Source organism: Cervus canadensis, chromosome 4 (assembly GCF_019320065.1).
Source record: "Cervus canadensis isolate Bull #8, Minnesota chromosome 4, ASM1932006v1, whole genome shotgun sequence".
NCBI lineage: Eukaryota > Metazoa > Chordata > Mammalia > Artiodactyla > Cervidae > Cervus > Cervus canadensis.
In genome coordinates this window covers 16,440,622-16,458,403 of record NC_057389.1, presented here as the reverse complement: position 1 = coordinate 16,458,403, position 17,782 = coordinate 16,440,622, and the positions used below count along the sequence as shown (strand labels likewise).

Below are 17,782 nucleotides of genomic sequence, written 5' to 3'. Positions count from 1 at the left end.
ATTAAACTGAAACCTAAGACCTGGAACCGTAAAACTCCTAGATAGTGAAAAAGTTCCCTAATGTTGGTCTGGGCAATGATTTTTTGGATATAATACCAAAAGCAAAAATTAATAAGTGGTACTACATCAAACTGGAAAGCTTATGCACAGCAAAAGGAACTATCCACCAAAAAAAAAAAAAAAAAGAAAATCTTTGATAGGGAGAAATACTTGCAAACCATATACTTAGTAAGAAATTAATATCCAAAATACTTAAAGAACTCATACAACTCCATAACAACAACAAAAATCCGATTAAACCGTGGGAAGAGGACCAGAAGACACATTTTTCCAAAGAAGACATACAGATGGCCAACAGGTACATGAAAAGATGCTCAAGATCACTCGTCATCAGAGAAATCCAAACCAAAACCACAATGATATATCATCTTACACTTTGCTATCATGAAAAAGGCAATAGATAACAAGCATTGGTGATGATGTAGAGAAAAGGGAACCCATGTGCACCGTTGGTAGGCACATAAATTGGTATTACAGACACTGTAGCAAATGGTGATGTTCCACAAAAAAAATGAAAAATAGAAAAACCATCAGCAATCCTACTTCTGGATATATATCTAATGGCAATGAAAACAAGATATCAAAGAGCTAGCTGCACTTCCACGTTTACTGCAGCATTAATCACAATAGCCAAAATAAGGTAACATCCTGAGGGTCCATTTATGAATGAATGTGCTTAGCTGCTCAGTCGTGTCCAACTCTTTGTGACCCCATGAACCGGAGCCTGCCGGGATCCTCTGTCCATAGAATTCTCCGGCAAGAATATTAGACTGGGTTGCCATTTCCTACTCCATATGAATGAATGGATAAAGAATATGTGAGATTGAGAGACATAAAATGGAATACTATTCAGTCATGAGAAAGAAGAAAATCCTGCAATTTGCAACAACACGGATGGACCTTGGAGGCATTACGCTAAGTGAAATAAGTTAGATGGTCAAAGAAAGACAGATAAATATGATAACACTTATAATGTGAAATCTAAAAAATACTAAACTCAAAGAAACAGAGTATTAAGGTGGTTACCAGGGGATGGTGGATGGAGAAGATATTGGTCAAAGGGTACAAACTTCCAGTTAGAAGATTTGTGATTTCTGGGGGTCTAATGTAGAGCATTGCAATTATAGAAATTATAATGTATTATATACTTGAAAATTGATAAGAAAGTAAATCTTAAATGTTCTCACCATACCAAAGTAATGGTAATTATGTAACATGACTGTGGCAATCGTTTTGAAATATGAAGGGTACAAATCAACACACTGTACATCTTAAAATTACAAAATGCTGTATGTCAATTATATCTCAATAGAGCCGGGGAAGAAAAGACTAGTGTATATACAAGGTCTGCTTAAGTTATCTCTTTGAATGAGAAGAGTGTGGGATAGTTTAGAGGAAAGTAAAACAATGACAACACTAAAGTAGATCTGAGCTTACAGAGCATTCAAACAGTGTTCTTAATGGAATGAGCTATATCTGTCCTGTTCTTTTAGGTAATAGAGCATAATGATAGAGTCAGGACACCCCAGTCAGACAGGCTGTCCTGGCTTCACGTTGTAACCTTGACCAGATTTACTTAATATCTCTATGTCTTACTTTTCTCACTATATAATAGAGATAAATAATGTGACCTACCTTGCTGGGTGGTTAGAATGAAATAACACATTGCAATGTCTGACCCGATAAATGTGGAGCTATTGTTACTTAAGAGAATGTTTAGGGTTTCAGGCAAAATATCAAAGACTTGGTGAATAAACACATAGACATTACAAAAGATAATATATAACCCATTCAAGCTGATCTAGATTCTATTTACATAGGACTATAAATTATTATAAATTATTTATAAATATTAATAAATTATTATTTTGCTAGTCTCAAACTGTATTTCTTTAATAAACAAAAACTTGGTCATTGGGCTAAATATTATTGGAAAATATGACTGCTCTCTGTTACAGCCTTAGCAGCAGTTAACTCATTTAGATTTCTTCCCTTTATCATGTCTAGCTTAGAAACCCTCAATATGGTAGCTGCTAAATGCCTTGCCTATGGCAGGTGCTCAACAAGGCTGAACTGAACTGATTTTTAGGCAGCCCACTTGAACAGTGCCATTTGAAATTTCTTTTACAAAGACAAAACATTTAATTTTACACTTTAAAGCCCAATACCATGATGGTAAAGAACATGTGTCTTGAAGACATAAAGACCTACATGTGAATCCTGACTTGGGGCAAAGGACCAAAAGCAAGTTAATCTTTCTAAACTTCTCTCTTTGTTTATGAAATTGGGATATTAAGGAAAGGGATGTGCTTATTACAGTGTTTGGCACAAGGAAAATATTCACTTAACAAGTGATTTATACCAAAGTTCAGATAAAGCAGCTTGAGAAAGTTCAGTGCGTTTGGACTTTTGGAAAGGGCTTCAAATTTTGGTGTTAAAGCCAACACACATAGTTCTCTCTTATGAATGGAAAACACTTCATTACCAGCCCTAAAGACTCCATAGCAACTTACACATATTTTTAATGATATAGGTCTTTTCTTCTGTTATAAACTAAACTTTATTTAGCACATATAAAACTTTCATATTGAAAGCACAAGTAACCAGAAATTTTCTGAGAGAACATAAAAATTATAAAATAAGTGTACTTGTGAAAATACATTTAAAATTTATGTAATAATTAAAATGAAGATCTATTTACTTTGAGTAAAACTGCAATGTTCCTAAATGAACTGAGTTTGTATTCTGCTGTGACCTCAACTTGGATGATGCATCTCTACTCTGTGATGTGATGGTTTCCCAAAGAAAATAAATATTCTAAGAGAAAACATTAAATTATTGGAAAATTCACACATCATGTTCATATAATATATTCATATATCAGAGCAATTTGGTATCCTGGTATCTTATTAATGAAGGTAGGTAAAATACAGTGAGCTATGGAAATTTTATGATATGATTATAAATTAAAAAACAACAAGTCACCAAATGATAATTCTTAAATAATTATGAATAAAAATACAGTTTAGGAATCTATTTAGAATTATATCTCAGCATTCTATGTAAAAGCTTGAGTAATCATAATTTTCAAAATAATCATATTTTCAACCTTAATTTTTCTTCACTGGTAAGAAACTAAAATGACAAGGAAAATGTATTATAACAGATTCTTCTTTATCTTTTGATTAAAATTAAGAATCTTCAAACCCTCTTTCACTGTATATATTCTTATAGGAACAACATCAGAGGAACTTTTAAAATCAGCTATAGCTAATGCTAGCTTCCACAACCAATTATAATATAGAATTTTATAATTAGCATTTCATAGTAGGTCTATATTGGCATCGGCTGACTAAAATGTCAGAATTTTAAACTTCCAATTTTAATTAGTGAAAATGTCAAAAAATGTTCAACCATTCTCTTTCCTTAATGCTTCAGCCTTGGAAGATACAATGAGTTAAATGTTTCATCCAGTAATTTATGTGATTAGAAAACTGAACGTTTTACTGGTAATATTTCTGACTTACATTCCAATATCTTTAACAATTTAATGACAGGAAAGAAACCATTTCTATTACTATACTTATAGAAAAAGAAAAGCGTAAAAGAAATGTGAAGTGGAAAATTTTACAACATTTATTTTCTGATTTATTTTCAAGTTTGCAATTAAGTTTAACCAAATAGAAAAGTTAGAAAATTGAAGATTTTAAAAGGTTTAAGTTAAACCAAACAGAAATGTAAAAAAGTCACTAACCCAAAGCATGCACTGTTCCTCTATGCCTGCTGGAGCTCTTGCTTGTTTTAACCACACGGGTAGCACTTTCTTTGAACTGCAGCTCACAAAAATTTTCAAGAAATTTTGCCATTTCTTCTGTAACAGTATCCAGGTAAGTTTCTTGAATGAATTTCACTGTTGAGGATGGAGCTAAAATATCATGTAGTGTGTTAAAATCCTCTTTTATCATTGAGTATAACTTAAGCATTGTACCTTGGTATGTATCAGCCATTATGTCTAAATTTGATTCTCTGCTAAAAGAAGGAAAACAGTTCTGCAGAAGTTTGGTCAGCAGTTTATTCTGTATGCTTTGGTACTTGCTTGTAACTTCTGATTCTGGATAAAGAAATAAGAGTTGCTGTATGCACTGATTTTTCAACAGAATTTTTTGCTGTGAATTGTTTATTTCATTGTGGCTTTGTAATTTGTTCACTAAGAAGCGTCGAAGATGTAATCTTATATCATCCCATACAGACTTTACATCCATTGAGGAATGATCTTCAACAGAATGAAGAGAAGCCCTAGAGAGGAAATGGAAAGATGCTCCACTTACAGTGGATGGGAATGAAACACTGCTCTGGCAGGAGAGGTCCCAAAGTAAATTCAATACCATCTCTTCTTGATTTTGTTCATTCTTCAACAAATCTTGCTAATAAAAGTAAATCATAATGTTAGAAATGTGATTATAAGAGTAGAAGGAGAAAATGATTTCTACAGATACATAGAATTTCATAATTCATTTCAATTCAAGAATCAATACTATGATTTAAAAAAAATTTTTTTTTTTGCCTTTGAAATTTAATCAGTTCAGACATTTTAGAATATTAGCTTTGTGGTCTGTTAAGTTTTGTAAAGCCCAGATGATGAGTGAATTTTTCAATCAGATTTCTAGACACACAGTTTTTTCTTCATTATTATCCATTCCTGATATAACCTGAGCTGTATGGAAGCATTAGCGTAAAAATTCTAAATAAAAATCTATAGTAAAATATCAACTAAAATGTACCCCTAAGACAAAATAAATTCAAGATGACACCCCTAATTAATACCTAGTAGATAATTTTCATGCCTGAATGAGTATACTTATTATTATAAAACCCCAAATGAACATAGAGAATGGAGACCTTTAAACAAAGTATTATGCCTAGGGCTTACTAATAGCTGCCATCCTGAGAAATATAGTTTAATACATTTGAAGATTTTAACTTTCATTTAAATTTCTTTTTGAGTCACATTAAGAAAGATTTTACTTTGGAAATTAGACTGAGAATTTTTCAGTTCTCTCCAAAGAAATAACTAACTCAAAATGAGAAAAAAACACTCTCAGAGTTGTTCTTCAAAAGATATGAAAATTTTTTTTTACACTTTCTGCGTTAACTGACAGAAACAATTGTAGGTGTAATTAAGAATAGAAAAGGGACAAAAAAATTACTTTCTTTTTGGACTTTGAATTAAATACACACATTCTCTTTACATGCTACTCTCCTAATGTCCATTTCAGGTCGTATGGACATTAGCTTATATTCTCTAAGTAGCAACAAGCTGCTTTTTATCTTTTTTTTTTTAAATGGAAGCAAGGTCCAAGCAGTCTAAAATCAGTCCAGCTTTGAAATCTCTTATTGACAAAGGTAACACAGGTATTTGTGACTCAGAATCATGAACAACTCTGAGACAAATTCTAGGGCACCCTCTCAGTGATTCTAAGCACTGTGATGTCTGATTTGATGTTCTATCTGTAATAAATAATAATACTTAATATCCATATAGCAGTCTACTATATAAAAAGTACTTTTCTCTAGAGTCTCTGACTTATTCATAAGGAAAACTCTGTGATGCAGATACTTAAGACCCCAATTTACAGAGAAGGACACTAGAGTGCAGCACGTTTAAGTTACTTTCCAAATGTCACATGCGATAAAGCACGGGACCAAGAATGGATGCCTGGTTTCATTCTCCTCATCCACGTTCTTTCCATCTACACTCTGGAGAACCAAAAAGTAAACTGACTTTTCTGAAGCTCCACTTTCTCTCTTTCTTCTATTTAGTTCTTTTTGATACTTTCTGGAAAACAAATGTCCTTAGACAAGAGTCCAGAACACCAGCATTATGGTAAATTCTGTAGAGAAAAACTGGTCTTATTAGTGCCTCAAACGTGGGTTTCTTTAAATCAGTCAATAACTGTAAATACTTGATCAAGCAAACATTTAAGGAATAATAGATTACAGAGGTTTAAAACATGTGTTAGGTATTGATTGCTTAAATTTTGAAAATGACTTTATATAACTGCCATAATGAGAACCTCTGTTCCTTGTTTAAATAGTTAGATAATTAATAAATAAAAACATTCCATGGGAAAAAAAATTGAGGTATGAAAAAATACTGTCAAGATTGACACTTTCCGCATGTAAAAATTTGATAAGGTCGTTTTAATCTGGATCTGTTTTAATAATGTGGTTCTGTTCTCAAAATAACATGATCAATTATGTTACAAAAAAAAAAAAAGAAAAACCTAGGTCTGGAAGGGGCCTACCAGTCTAATGAATTTGAGCAAAACTAAGGCGGCCTTTGCCCTGCAGTGAATAGAGAATGACTTATGTGTGACAGATTAAAAGATAATTAAAAGCTTTTGCTTTTAATTAAATGAGAAAGCATTATTACATCAATATTAATGAAATTCACTACACATGGCTCTTAATAGAAATTAAAGGAATAACTATATCCATATTTATTCTTCAAGGCTCCACCTTCAAGAGATAATGGGTGAGAGGATTTTCTTAAAAGAATAAGCCTTCAGGGCACATAATCTTCCTTTCTCTTCCTTTTATTACTCTGGAAACATTAAAGAGACATCTGCAATAATAATAACAGCCAAAAATTATTTTCATCGGATTCTGTCATCCTAAGCCATCTACAACCTCAAGATATTTTCCACATCTGCCCGAGTCAAGGTTTGATGTTTAGACAAAAACAGTGCCTTTTTTTTCGCCCCTAAATTAAATTAAAACCATAGCTACAGAAATCCTGCTTTCTAACAACTGTGCTATTTCCCTAGGAAACTGATTTTGCAAGCTTGTTGCCTTTGTAGATATAAGTAAAATAAAATAAGTATTCTTCTTGAAGGCTATAAAAACCTGTCTAACATAGAGCATGGTCAGTATCCAAGAGTGACCAATGTAATAATATTCCATCAATTAACAGCGGTCTTGTAGAAATTGCTGCCTTGATTGAAAAGAATTAGATATGCCTGCAGGTTGGGAATGAATGGAGTGGTGGACAAGGCTCCTTAACAGACACAATCAATGCTGATCTTATTGTGCTTAATAATGAGCCCAGGAAAATGAGTAGTTGTGAAGGGACGCAAAATGTAATAAATACCAAATTTTCTGATGGACAATTGTGGTACATTTCAATACATTTTGTGATGCTGATATGGCAAATATCATACCACAAGTCACCCAGGAATTATAATGCTTAATGCCCACTTACATAAACTTCATTTTATGATAAAAGTCACAGTAGAAAATAAAAACACATAGCTCACTGGATTCCACTGCAGACAGAGAAGTAAAACAAAACACAAACCCTAGATATGACAGGCTAATATGGTCAGTGAAATAAATATTTATATATGGAAACTGGATGAAATGTATTCCAGGTTCACCCACCCCACTCCACCATTAAAACAAAGATTATATATATTTTTACCAGTATTTTGAGAAATTTTATCAGATCTCCATGGGGAATGGACGGTGACTTGGATGAATTATAATTATAATTATTTAGCCATTCAAAGCAGTCAGTCGTCGTTTGCAGCTGTACATCTGGACACTGTTTGTTAACTTCAGACTGTATTTCTTTAATGCAACGTTCTATGCTATAAAAAAGAAAAGAAAAAAATTATTTTGGTAGGAAGTAGATAATGGAGCTGTCACATAATATCATAGGGTCCTAAAATGTTTATATGCAGTACCTGGTGACACACAATTTACAAAATTATAAAACATCCATATGATAGTAACAGGAAATAGAAACAGGAAAACTATATATTTTCATTCATAATTGAAAACTGGAAGTTCAAATTTTCTGGCAGTTTAAATGCAACAGAGGAAACACATCTAGCTACTAAAAGATTATTAGAAATTCATCTGTGTTAAATAAAAATTCAAGCATATTTGCAATGAAATAATGATCCTCTTGGTAGGCAACGGATGGAAGACAGAGATAAAATACTCCCGATGACCGAAATCAGAAACATATATTATCTACTAATATATGAATGACTAAATTATGTAAAACCTCAATCAACCCAATTAAGAAATCATAAAACAGTTACAAAGAAGTTACAGTTTTAAAAGTTATAAAAGATATGTGCTGTATATACAGTTACTACGGCTAAATACCTTTTCCTGCCATTAAATTCTACTCCCCCCGCCAAAAAATCCAAAAAACCCAAAATATACTAAAGACTGCATGTTAAGAAAATAAGACTGGAAGAAAATGAAACAAAAGGTTAAAAACAATCATCTTTGAGTGATGAAAATTTGGTGTTTTTAATTTTACTTTTCTGTATTTTCTAAAATTTTTGAAGGCGTAAGATGAAACTCTTCGTTTTAAGTAAACACATAAACGAAGAGAGAAAACATGCCCAATTGCATCTACCAACACACACGTTTTAAAAATTCCATTAGAAGTATCTTCAGCTCTGGAACTAAAAAGATGTAATATGTTATTTTAATTTTCACTTACAAATCTGCATTAATTATTATAAATCTTTGTGATGACCTTAAGCACAATGTCATCTGTGGAGCCACATGGATATGACATATTACTACCACCTGATGGCAGCATATCTAAACTGCAAGAAAGCTTATAAACAGGAAAGTTATTTTGAAGCTGAATCCCTTCACCTCAGTTATGCATTTGCCTCTTAATAGTATAAAGAAACATCTGTTACCAAAAAGGTTGCTACTGTTTTGAAAATATCCTTGCTGTTCATTATCAACATGTGATAAAAACAGGTAGGTTTTGGAAACCAAGCTCTGATAATTAAAATCGATATCATATGAAATTCTTTTCTTCAAAATGTATAAGGTATTGCTTGCATATAAAACATAAACTGTAAATTTCTAAGGAAAGCTTTTCAGGAGACTTCTGAGCATGAGTGAATTCAAACCGAATTACTTTGAAACAAACACATTCTGAGAATCAAAGAGCCTTTTCATGAAAACAAAGAACTTAAAAGAAAAACAATAGCTCCTTAGGCCACAGGCCATTCAGTTTTCTGATGAGACAGGCTTATTCAGGAATACCAGTTCTAAGTCTGGCACAAGACTGGCATATATCTTCTCCATTTACGTATGCACTTCTATGAACCGAGAAACACGATGCCCTAAGCTCACACCTTGACTCCAGGGACTGGATATCAAAGGTTTTTATTAGAGCATCCTCCTGTGTCTCATTCAGTGAGACCTAACAGACTGCAGCAACGTGAACCAGACAGGCTCAGCTGCTAGTCTACCTAAATCTATTTCAATCAAGACTCAGCTTTTAGGCTAATCTCTAACATCTGAATCTGGGTAGAGGCCAATAACAACAACTTATAAATAGAGTAAAGCCTTCAGAGAGCTAGATATTTCAGTAATTTGTTCAAACACTGATATAGGGATTGAGCAGTTGCATTTCAGAGGACCTCCCTCACTGATACAAACTGAAGACAGTTGAGCTGGCTTTTAAAATCATTTGTCACAAATTTTAAGGTGATAGAATTCATCGCTACCTGATTTTGTTTTTAGTTAGCTGTATATAACGTGTCATTCTGCCATTCACCACTGTCTGTACATCCTGCTGAAGTCTTGAGATTTATTGCCTAATTATTATACAAATGAGTATTTTCAAAATTTAAGATGAATGTCAGTTTGTAATGTAACTTGGGATTTTTTTCTTCTTTAATGTCAAAAATAATTTAAAAATTAATATTCAACATCTAAAAGGTAACATTTTACATATATGTGCAGTAATATTGCTGATAGAGATGGTAATCTTGGGTGGGATGAGGTCTATATATCAATAGACTTAAATGATGCAAGATCTTCATCTAGTTTTTCAGAAATAACATGACACTTGTCTTTATTTTGGTTTAAGCTGGTTTTAGAGAAGGCAGAGGAACCAGAGATCAAATTGCCAACATCCGCTGGATCATCGAGAAAGCAAGAGAATTCCAGAAAAAACATCTATTTCTGCTTTATTGACTATGCCCAAAGCCTTGGACTGTATGGATCACCACAAACTGTGGAAAATTTTGAAAGAGATGGGAATACCAGACCACCTGACCTGCATCCTGAGAAATCTGTATGCAGGTCAGGAAGCAACAGTTAGAACTGGACATGGAACAACAGACTGGTTCCAAACAGGAAAAGGAGTACGGCAAGGCTGCATATTGTCACCCTGCTTATTTAATTTATATGCAGAGTACATCATGAGGAACGCTGGGCTGGATGAAGCACAAGCTGGAATCAAGATTGCCGGGAGAAATATCAATAACCTCAGATATGCAGATGACACCACCCTTATAGCAGAAAGCGAAGAAGAGCTAAAGAGCCTCTTGATAAGAGTGAAAGAGTTGGCTTAAAGCTCACCTTCAGAAAACTAAGATCATGGCATCCAGTCCCATCACTTCATGGCAAATAGATGGGGAAACAGTGGCTGACTGTTTAGGCTCCCAAATCACTGCAGATGGTGACTGCAGCGATGAAATTAAAAGACACTTGTTCCTTGGAAGAAAAGTTATGACCAACCTAGACAGCATATTGAAAAGCAGAGACATCACCTTGCCAACAAAGATCCATCTAGTCAAAGCTATGGTTTTTCCAGTAGTCATGTATGGATGTGAGAGTTAGACTATCAAGAAAGCTGAGTGCTGAAGAATTGATGCTTTTGAACTGTAGTGTTGGAGAAGACTCTTGAGGATCCCTTGGACTGCAAGGAGATACAACCAGTCCATCCTAAAGGAAATCAGTTTTGAATATTCATTGGGAAGACTGATGCTGAAGCTGAAACTCCAACACTTTGGCCGCCTGATGTGAAGAACTGACTTGTTGAGAAGAACTTGACGCTGGCAAAGACTGAAGGCAGGAGGAGAAGGGGACGATAGAGGATGAGATGGTTGGATGGCATCACCATCAATGGACATGAGTTTGAGCAAGCTCTGCGAGTTGGTGATGGACAGGGAGGCCTGGTGTGCTGCAGTCCACGGGGTCACAAAGAGTTGGACACGACTAAGTGACTGAACTGAACTGAACTGAAGTTGTTTTCTGCTTAAGTTACTTCTAATTGTCTTTAGAAACAAGGTCAGTTGTGAAATTACAACCAAGGTAATTCAGCAAATAGAAATCCAATTAACACATTTATTGACCAATAATGTCAGAAATCAAATGTCAATGTAGAATCTCTGCCTTAAATAGTTTAAATTCCCAAATGTACACCATTAGCTGGTTTAGCAAGGACTTTCTAAAAGCATATTCCCAACTTTATTTGTAATATTAAAACCACTGAAAATATCCTAAATGCCCACCAGTAGAGAAAATGGTTAAATAATTACATTTATCCCATGAAACAGAGTCATGAAAATGAACTAGAAATACACTTATCAACATGAATGAATCTAACAAAAGTAATGTTTATGGGAAAAAAGGTACAAATGAATGCAAACCATGTAATAGCTTGAAAGCATGCCATATGATCACACACAGTGTTCAGGATTATGATCATACATAGTAAAAGTGTAAAGAAATGTGCTTGAAAACTGAGCACAACCTATAAAAATGTTGAATCACTGTGTGCTACGAATTTGTTTCACTGTGTGTGAAATGAATATAGTATTTTAAATCAACTCTACTTTAAGACTAAATATATACTTACTTACATACATTTTAAAAGAAAAAAGAAATGTGCTGGAATGATCAATATCACCAAATGCAGGGTGGGGATGGGAGTAGGCTGAGACTGGGGAGATGCACATAGTGAGTTTCAGCTGTAGAGGTAAGGTTTTATTCCTTATACTACATCATGAGCACACGAATGTTTATCACAGTATTCTCTATGCCTCTTCATATGTCTCAACACTTCCTAATAAATCTGAACCCCAATGTGCTTTAATTATAATGACTCTGAATTATCCAAGTTAATGATGTGTGCAAGCGGATGCATTACTGAGCGGCTGTGTGTAAATCAATTTATAAACCATTTCTAAGATGCAACATACAGCATGCTTTTTTTTAAAGGATATAATTTTCTCATTCAACATTCAATCCTAGGTTCCTTGAGTGGGAAAATTACTTGCTGAATGAAAGCATATCTGATATTCATTAACTGATTTCCCGAATATGTGGTAGGTACTGTGATCCACACTAAGGACCTAAACATGAATAAGTCATGGTCCCATCCCTAAAAGAATTCTTTCCAATGAGAGAGATAGGCCTGTAAATGAAGAACCACACTCAGTAAGACTTGATAAGAGGTGTGTGTACGAAGTGCTGAGTTGCGGGGAGAACACAGGAGGGAGCCCCTCAGTGGGCCTCTGGGGGTGCAGAAAAGGCTTCTTCCTATAGGAAAGGAGACTATATGCGAGGATATTGATGCTCTAAGAAAACTAACCAAATCACTGTGCTTAGCAGTCCCTGATACCTGACCCCTGAGAATTCAGTGCTGATCACCTAATCTCACGGCTGGCTCACTTTAAAACTCTATTTATTTGGACAATAAGTTTAAGTTTACTGTAGAAACTCTTTTAGGATTTAAAACTCATAGTCTTTATTATTCAGTCACAAAAAAAAGTTCAAAGGGGAAAAAAAATATGCTCTACCAGCAAAAAGTATTAGAACTTCTTCAATGTAAAGGTTATAGAGGACATAAAGGTGTGCTTCCATAGAAGGTGAGAGTTTTTATTTTTTAGAGCAGGGTAGAGGTGCCATGGCAGAGATTCAAGACTATATCTACAATATGGAAAATGCAAACATTAAAAAGCTTTTTTAAGCTTTTACATTTTTGTTGCTCTTGTTTATACTTTTTACCAACATAAATTCAGTCTAAGGGAAAGGTTTTTAAAATACTATGATATATTTTAAAACACCAAGAAATAGTTGTGAAGTAAATAAAGAGTTTTTTGGGCTTTTAGATAGACCTAGCTCATCTAAAGAGATTATGAAAATTCCTCAGAATTAACAGGTAATTAATAGGGAAGGGACAGATGTATAAAAGCTAGAATGTAGTTAAACTATAAGTCAGCCATGAAATGAAAACTTACTTTCCTGAGACAAAGATGTTTTTAGATCGTATTTCTTAAAAGGCTGAGAAAAGAATTTATAAGACAACTATTTCAATGAAATGTAGAAAATTATATATTTTTGCTAAACTATTTTCTGTTTTAGATATGTTTTGGTTATTCTAAAAGTTTTAACTGTACTCTCAGGAAAAAAATATCTTTGACCCCAAATACTATTAACAACACTCTCCTTAAATCTTTCTCAAATGAATCTTTCCCTTTCCATTCCTATTGTGAAAGAAGGGGCTCAGGATCTTAACATCTCTCATCTGGACTATATAAATAGCCTCCCAAGAGTCCCATCTATTGTCAATCCACCTTTTGTTCAGAGTTATTCTCACCAGTCCTCACAACAAATGTTTACAGAGGCTTCAGAATGGTCCAGATCGCTTCAGTAAAGTTCAGACCAGTGTAGGGCAAGCACCCATCTAAAAAAATCTAAAGCACTTCCAAAAGAGTCAACCAATTGAGAAATACCCCCCAACCTCCATTCAATGGCGGGGTAATCCTGACATTGCTGGAGTGAGCCTGACATCATATACCAACGTATAGTTTCACTCTTGAAATTAAGTATGACTCAGGATCCCTTTCCATAATGTAGATAGGAGCTCCATGGAAGTGGCACAGGGCTCTGTTAACAATATAAAGACCATTTCCCAGAAATGTTCTACAGTGATATTAGGACATGGCAGTGTAATATCCGTGACAAGCAAGAGTAAGTTCATGTGCTTTCTTGTTTAGCTTTGGAGGCTTCCCTGCTTCCATATATTAGCACAGTTACTAAAGTCAGATGTGACTTATCCCAATGAAACCACACAAACCGAAAACAGGAGAAAAAGTGAGAAATCTGCACCAGCATTTACTTTGGGATGATTCCCTTCGTTCTCTTCCTGAGAAAGAGAAAAAAGAAGAGAGAAGGAGAACATATATAATAATGAAAATCAGCTGATATCGGGAACACATCTAGTCTACATCTTTATCTGCACTGCCCAGATACAGGCAATCACTAAGCCACACAGATTTGACTGCAAGTTACAAACTGAGGGTTTAATTAATACGTATGGTCACACCGTGAGGAGGCAGGACATACAGCATACAGTTCCCTACACTGCTTGCAGGAGAGCAGACAGTGGAAGCCAGGCTGGGGAACAACCTTATCACAGCTAATTATACAATGTCTAAGAAACCATCACATAATCTCTCCTAAGGAAGCAAGGACACACGTATGCATGTGTGTGTGCAGTAAGAGCAGAAAGACTGCAAGAAATGTAAATGCTCATCAAGAGGGAACTGACTTAGAATACAGAACTTTAAAAAAATACATTAAAAAAAATCTAAGTAAAGTACACACACAAATCCCATCTGTGTAAAAAGGAGAATATATTTTGGGGTGCACAAATCTATATATAAAGAACATTTCTGGGTAGTTCTACAATAATTCATTAGTGTAAGTTACCTCTGAGGAACAAGAGGAGGAGGGTCAGAGGAGTTAGAAAACTTCCTCATCTCTACCCTTCCATACTCAACTTTTCCTTGTATCCGCCTTTTTCTGCTGTCTGCAATTCTTTCTGAGTATGTGCCATTTTATAACATAAACTACTCACCAGAAAAGAAAACTAGCACTTGATGATAGCTTCTTGTATCCCATTCCACTCATCTAACGTCACACCAGCTAAAGCAGACACAGCTGATGTCTGACCTCTAGCCTACTTTGTGCCAGGGCTGTTTTAGGCAATGAGCATACAGGGCGGAACAGTTAGCCTTTAAAGCAAAAATAAAGGAGATAACAAGACCAGCTTTCAGGCTCCCCAACTCAACTCCTTTCCAAGTACTATAAGATGATATTCTTAGTCATAATTCTAGGATAAAGACTGTGATAAGCAAAAGCTGTGGCATTAGTGATCCTTTTAAGAGGTGGCCCTTTCCCAGGGAAAGCTGTCGGGGTTGAGTTAGATCTCGAGGCATTAGTCATGGGCAGGAAAGACGGGCCAGCCACACAAGCTACGTCTCCTTACCAGGGCCCAGTCTCCTTCGAGCTTTCCCTCCCCTGTGCTTGTTCTCATAGCTGAGCTGGCTTCACCGGGCACCTCTGGTTGGCATCTCAGGGCTGTGGATTACTTCCCCCTGGACCATTAACGCTGACCCTCCCTGCGGAATAGTGGCCTCCTATTGCTGGCTCAATCTCTTTATCAGGTCTGGATTTTTAGTACAATATTATTCACACTTCTGCTATTAAAACAGCTTATAGACAGGAAGACACTTACTTCATTTTCCTTGTTTCCCATGGAAAGATAATACAACAATATTTCTTATTGGAATATCCCAAACAGTAATTCTTTATTGTCTTAGGCCTGTTTGGCCAAAAGTAGGTAAAGCTAACTCACCTAAAAATAAAGGTTATACTTTTAAAACCTGTTGAACACCTAAAATGTATGCATTACCTGAAAGAATCTCTTAACAATCATCTGATGTAGCTACTGATCCCACATTTTATGCTCCTTATCTCAGTCTCCTGAAGCAGAGGTCTCAGGAAAGCACTGAGGGCATACAATATAGGAATCTGGAGAAAGAAGCTGGAACATCCTAGACTTCAAATAATGGAGCTAATGCTGACAGATCATGATGAGAAGAAAATGGTCTAATATGCCACCTTGAAACAGAGAGCATAGTTAAACTTATAGAAACCATCTATCCAGTATTCTGTCACAATATAAAGTTAACGTCCTCCCCTACCACTCTGACCCTACCTCTCCTGGATCAAGACCAATGATATTATCCATGGGAGTACTTCTTGTTCTTTCTTATATTTAAAAAAAAAAAAAAAAAGGGAGTAATCCTGCACAGTGCCAGCAAAACTTAGATCCGGAGGTACACACAAATACTGTCCATAGTTAAGAAACAGAAAGGCAAAAGAAACTCTGAATGATATATCTATTCAACTGAACATTAAGAGGAGAAAAATCATTCATGATGTATTATAAGCCCAAGACAACTTCTATGCCTCAAGATTGTGTTAAGCTAATATTAAGTTCTGTTCAGTTCAAAAAAGATTTTAGTGCTACGTGTGGTTTTTAGTCTGGGGTGAGTCTGTGGATACAGCATTCACAGTATCCCTCTTTGGGAGGTTACTTACCTTCCTGCTACCAACGCTGATACGTGTTAGAAGTAAGTGATTCACCGTCACTGATTTCCACTGTCAGACCTGAGAGTCACCTAGCTCTGACTTGAATGGAAATGAGGACGTAAAAGTGAAAATGGTCTGGGAGAATGACAGCCTCTCTTGAAGGGCAGGTGAAGGTTCAGTGACCTCTGGGCATTCTAGTCCATTCTGGTGAATCACTGCTTTGGGAAGCAAAAGACCCTGTGGCTCATAAAACCTGATGATATTAAGAAGAGGGAAGGAATTCACACTTAGAATTCAGGGTCACTGCTAGAAACACAACTTTAAAAATTCAAGGGTGAGGAAAAATACCATATTTAAAAATGAATTACTAATGTTTTCTTCTTTAAAAGTATTGGGAAAAGCCATATCATATGGATGCTCATTACTTATTCAGTGTACACCATTGAGAGATAAATAGAACTGTTAGAATACAAAAATGCCAAGGGTAATTCAACTACTGCAGTGTAAGTGTGGCATAACTGATTTGTCATGACATACAATTTCCTAAAAGCTATTCTGTTAGGAGGCAATAAATGAGTGCATAAATGATTTACACTCTTCTGAAACATGGTTATTATTCAGTATTTTATTTTTAAAAATATATACACCCTATACTATTATGTTTATTCTCAAGAGTATAATAAAAACATAATTGAATTTGATGAAAAATAGACTTGATTCTAAATGTAGCACACGGCACATAGAGCTCTCCCTTATTTTATCCCCCATGAAGATCAATGGTCACTTGAGGTGGTTTTGCTCTAGGTTTGTTTTAATATATGGGCAATAAAATATTTTTAATTTAAAAATTATATCCTTATTCTCCATGTCATATTTTCTTTTTAATACTAACATCTGAATTTTGACCTAAACAACAATTTATGAAGGCAAAGGACACTATTTTAATCATTGTTTTACTTCTCAATATGATTTCTTATTGACCAGGTTGGACAGGAAATAACTGTAGATGGTTTAGCAAATAAAAATGAAACCGCCTATGACAAAAGCATCAGAGCTCAGTTACTTGGTTTTGTTTCTAATCTCTCATTTTATCTCTCTCTCTTTTTTTTTTTTGGCCATGCCCTGCAGCAGGTGGGATCTTGCTTCCCTGACCAGGGATGGAACCCATGCCTCCTGAGGTGGAAGTCTAGTCTTAACCACTGGACCACCAGGGAAGTCCCGTCCCTCAGCGATTTGTTCTGATGGAGCCTCAAGGCCATTATGAACAAAGAAAGTCACTTTTTAGAAAATATTTAAATTTTGTTTTAATATAATCATCTCTCTCTATATATGCATAACTGAATCACTTTGCCATACACCTGAGACTATCACAACGCTGTAAATCAACTGTACTTCAATTAAAAAAATTTTCTTAGTATCAGTGAAAAAAAAGTTCTCTAGAATAAGGATAAGTGACTTGTTAATCTATTTAAGCTCATACTCATTTCATTTATAAGTTCCTTTG

At 35.0% G+C, this 17,782-nt stretch overlaps 1 protein-coding gene across 2 annotated transcripts in view; it reads right to left on the bottom strand.

Annotated features, from left to right (window-relative positions):
* KIAA0825 (KIAA0825 ortholog) overlaps window positions 1-17,782 on the bottom strand; it is a 436,774-nt gene that overhangs the window by 350,100 nt on the left and 68,892 nt on the right. For both annotated transcript variants that reach the window (XM_043464654.1, XM_043464655.1), the window contains exons 4-5: window positions 7,541-7,709; window positions 3,815-4,484 (exon numbers count right to left, since the gene is read on the bottom strand). In XM_043464654.1, the coding sequence (XP_043320589.1) occupies window positions 3,815-4,484; window positions 7,541-7,709 (839 nt within the window). The remainder of the gene's footprint in view (window positions 1-3,814; window positions 4,485-7,540; window positions 7,710-17,782) is intronic.